Here is a 4595-nt window from a genome sequence, read left to right as displayed (position 1 = left end):
ATAAGCATGAGAATCGATTTGAGCCATTCAATGAGCTGTGGGTGGCAGAAATCCAGACAAGTTCTTTTTGCTAGAAGTGGAAGACTAGGGGCAAAAAAAAAGGAAATTAAAGATCATGGATAATTGAAAGAGTACGTCTGTAGATTATTACTCCCATCCATAGTTTATTTTTCCTATTTAAACATAGTTCTTAAAATATTTCTGCTATTACGCCATCCATTCTTAAAAAGATGTTGTTTTAGAATTTGTGCAGTCAAACTTTAAAAAATTGGCCATTCTATTAGTAACAAAGGTGTTAAGGCCTGTCTCATAAAAATGATATTAGTATTCCAAAAATGACAACTTAAGGAACGGAGGGAGTATGTAGCATGTTGACATTAAAATCTTCTAGCCTCAAGAGGTGAAAACTCGAGCAAAACATATCTTTCAAAAGCAACTCGAGAAATGTTGTTAAAGACCCCTCTATCATGAAGAAGCTAACAAACCTGTGGAATTAAATTCCTAACCAAAATAAAAGAAATCCAGTAACTTTTCAGTTTGACAACAGTTATGCTAGGGCCGGAATATATGGTCGAGTTCGGAGCCATAGCCAGACTCAAAGCCAATGAATGATGCATAATCAGCAACGAGATTCCAGGCCCAGATGTTATGCCCACTTGCCACGGGGACAAGGAAGCAGCAGCCACTCACAGATATTAGCTAGGCAGGAACACCAAATAGCATCGGTCCTTTGCAGGATATTATAGTTTAGGATCTCTCTTTATTCTCGATCTGATTCGATCAATTATTGATCCTAGCACAAGCAGATCGACTGTCTTTGCTCATATATATTACTACCTTGTGAATGGACATCTTAGTAAAAATTCACTATTATGAAAGTTACTAGTTTAGTCCTCGTTTGCGAATATAGTATTTTGCGAATATAGTATTCTGCGCGTGTGGGCGCGCATTATTATGTGGGCGCGCGAATATGGTGGGCGCGCATTATTTGGATCATCACCAAGCACCAGCGTGATACGCTGTTACGCACATAAATAACTGATCGAACAAGCTCCCAATGAAAACAGTTAGTGGCTGTTCACTCGAATATTATAAGCCAGATGAGGAAGGAGCTGGCTACTGATTAGTGCGAAGATAGGTCGTCCAACGTTGGCACTAGAGCATGAACCTTCCATAGAAACCATTTTTTTTAAAAAAAAAAAACGGGGACAGGGAGCTTCTGACACATAATCTTAAGAGAGGAGGCGGGCATTGGGTTTTATAACGGGTGGCGTCAGGCTCTACCAAACGAGTCGTTAACCTAATTGTCTGAAGAGAAAGTTGGTACCAGATCACTGACGATGTGAGCATGTTCATCTTTTAATTTGTACTTGACGATCGAAAGAGAGTAGCACCAAGGTCCATGCATAGCTAGTTCTTCACTGAATTCTAGCTGTGCTCGGGATATTAGTAGAGTTATCGGGCGATTTCGAAATGATGCCAAATGACATTTTACATTTCGATTCTTCTCCACTCTACCGGCGTCTGTCCATTTGGCTCATAGCACTCTTAATTTGCCTGCATTATTTACCGCGCTCTACCAGGGGTACGAACATCTAGTTGAACACTATGAACTTTTTCGTCCCTTTATTGTGGAGTAACCTGTTGATCTTGTAGCCCGCCAGGACAGGACAGCACCGAGAGCCAGATTTGCCTGCTCAAGACACCGTGAATGGTGAAGGCTTGGGTCAAATTACAACTGCGGCTCAGCTGCTCAATGGAGGACGACGACCATCTCGGATCGGACCGAGTGGTTGGTTGTTGGTCTTGTCCTAGCCTCCTAGGGCCTACTGGGCGCGGTAGAACCTCGTAACTGTATGTTTGGGCCCACAACTAGGCAGGGCCGAGCTGAGCTAATCTGGGCCTGGTCTCGCTCCTTCCCGAGCCCACGGAGCAAGAAGAGCTCATGGGCCGGTCCTTTCGTACGAGGCGTTGGAGCCATGGAGGTTTGGTTGTAGGATGGTGAGCAGAAGAGGTGTGTTAGTTTGTTCTTCGGTGAATACGTATAATTTTAGAAAAAAATATATTTAGTTATTTATATTTATTTTTTTAATCTGACTTTATGGTTGTAAATATACGTTTTAATCTGTTCTCAGTCTGATCTGATAGATACAGATTCGCTCATACAGACGGATCCATTTGTTAGCCTAGCCCGACGGATACAGTCTCGTTAATATAGACAGATATATTTGTCAGTGTCATAAAATCATTTTTATACGAGCAATCAATCGTAATCTCAACTTTTATACTGCTCATGCGGCCTTAAATTCGCGTAAACAAATAAAGACTCAGTTTAGTATATCCAAACCGATACAACCAACTAAACACTTTTTTCAATAAATATGACTTTGTTCAGCCAACTTTCACTCAAATAGAGTGTATAATACAGCTCTATGAAACACATACGACACTCAAACAAACTATATGATACAACTCTACAACTCTACAAAATCTGCCCCTGCCCGAATTCGCACTTGAGTGGCGACCGATTCCACAGCCACGTTAACGTAGCACTCACCGACAAGCAAAAGAAAGAAGATCACGGGGACTTCTCGTGCCCCTCTTCCCAGATCCATCGCAGGTCCGTCCGGATCAGAGAGACGAGACTGCAGCCCCTTGAGTAACAGCAATGGATGATGCAGTTCGACATGGACATGCGAATAGGATGGATCGAAATAAGATGATGGATTCTGCACGAGAACAAGAACAGCAGAGGGACAGTTTATTTCTGCATTATCCACTACCATTACACTGCAGATCAGGACTCATGAAACAGGCCGTGGGGCACAAGTGACAAACACCGCCAGATCTCGAAGCTAGGCAACCAGATCAAGCACCCAACACACGGTCGCTGGCAGATCAGTTGGAGGCCTCCTCCTTCTGCTCCCCATCGGCCGCCGGGGCCGGCGTGAGCTGGAAAGCGGTGACGGGGAAGGCGCGTCCGAGCCCGGCCGGGGTGCGGAACACGATCTTGGTGCCGGAGGGGCTCACCACGATCTCGGAGATGGTGACCCAGATGAGGAGCTCCTTGCTCTTGACCCCGGTCAGACTGTGCATCCGCCCGGGCTCCACGAACGCCGTCACCTCCTTGTCGTACCACACCTGTTTCCCGATGCTGTCGAAGGTGTGAGTCACACCGGCCGCCTGCCGGAGCCACACGAACCCCGAGGACCGGTTGTAGCCGGCCTCCTCGAGGGCGGGCAGCGGGAGGAGGCCGTCGGGGAGGCCTAGCTCGACGAGGAACTCGCGGGACTTGCGCACGCAGAGTTCCTGGCCCGTGTGCACCTCCGCGCCCGAGCGGTGGTCCTCGATCGACTGCGACGCCATCTCCGGTGGTGGCGGAGGTCGGGGAAGGGGGTTTCTTGGTTCTTTCTTGCCGGTGTGGTTTGGTTTGGTTTCCTTGGATGCTTGCGGAGAAATTGGGAAAGGTGGAGGAGACGGGAGGCGTTTTTTATAAGCGGTTGACCGGACGGGGAATACAGATTCCCCGTTTCAATTGGATCGTGTTTGCGGGACCATGGATACGGGAGGGCTAATCATTAGAGATTGAGTGCATTACTAATGCGAGAGGCGCTTAGAGCATCTACACGAGAGTAGATAAATTTGCAACCTTTATATTTTTATAGTGTCTTTTTTTATATCTCTTCATACTCTAAGATCATCTTAGCATATATTTTAAAAATTCATTTTCTATAATACTATTACAGTATCGACTAACATTATTATAGTGTCCTTAATACTATTACAGTACTCTCTATTTTTTCATCTCTAACAGGTACTCTATTTCCAAAATTTCACTATTTTTCATCTCTTTTCGAGCCCACAATCATCTTTTCACTCGGCCGCACAGAGATGCGGCCTCCTTCGCTGGCCGTAAGTTTGGGCGCGAAGATCTCCTTTCCGTATCCCTGTAGCGCTCGAGATGGTTGTTGCTAGAGCCACGTTGCGAGCTTTCTCCGAGCCGCATTTGTCGTCTCCGATGCCTGTAGCGCTTGATACAGCTGCTGCTTGAGTTGGTTTAACAGACTATTTATATTCTGCTATCCTATATCGTAGTAATATCTTGTAACTAATCATATATTTGTAACGATTATATTTATAATGTTACGTTTTAACGGCTATATTTTTAATGACTATTTCTAGTTGTATCTCCTCATCCAATATCTTTATTTTCTCTACAATATCACAATGAGCCGTTGCAGTCCCATCCTACAAATGCTCTTAGATTTGTGGTCATTGTTATCACCACCTCTTTCATACAACAAGTAGTACACAGGTTAACAAAGTCATGAAACAATTCCATTACGAACATCAGGCAAACTCTAGTCCGTGTCTAGCCAGCTTATTTACAGTTGCTCTAGCAAATTTATACAGCATCTCTGGCAGGCTCCTGTGGTATATCCGCCAACGGCGAGCTTAGTGGCACCACACTATTGTCGACCGAAGAGCCACCACATTCTAAGACCTCATCTTCACCCGGCATGTCACCGCTGCCAGAGGATGAGGCCAGTGACACATTTTCACCACAACTGCGTCCACCCGAGCCCGTAGCGTCC

The 4595-nt window shown here is 45.3% G+C and overlaps 1 protein-coding gene across 1 annotated transcript; it reads right to left on the bottom strand.

Moving 5' to 3' along the window:
* Positions 1–2725: 2725 nt before the first annotated feature.
* On the bottom strand, positions 2726–3514 carry LOC133883737 (uncharacterized). The gene has a single exon (XM_062323154.1). It carries the CDS (start codon positions 3364–3366, stop codon positions 2899–2901), a length of 468 nt encoding a protein of 155 aa, XP_062179138.1. The 5' UTR covers positions 3367–3514; the 3' UTR covers positions 2726–2898.
* Between the last annotated feature and the right edge of the window lie 1081 nt (positions 3515–4595).

Source organism: Phragmites australis, chromosome 10 (genome assembly GCF_958298935.1).
Source record: "Phragmites australis chromosome 10, lpPhrAust1.1, whole genome shotgun sequence".
Taxonomy (NCBI): Eukaryota; Viridiplantae; Streptophyta; class Magnoliopsida; order Poales; family Poaceae; genus Phragmites; species Phragmites australis.
The sequence above is the reverse complement of the archived record's forward strand: the minus strand, read 5'-3'. Positions and strand labels throughout refer to the sequence as shown.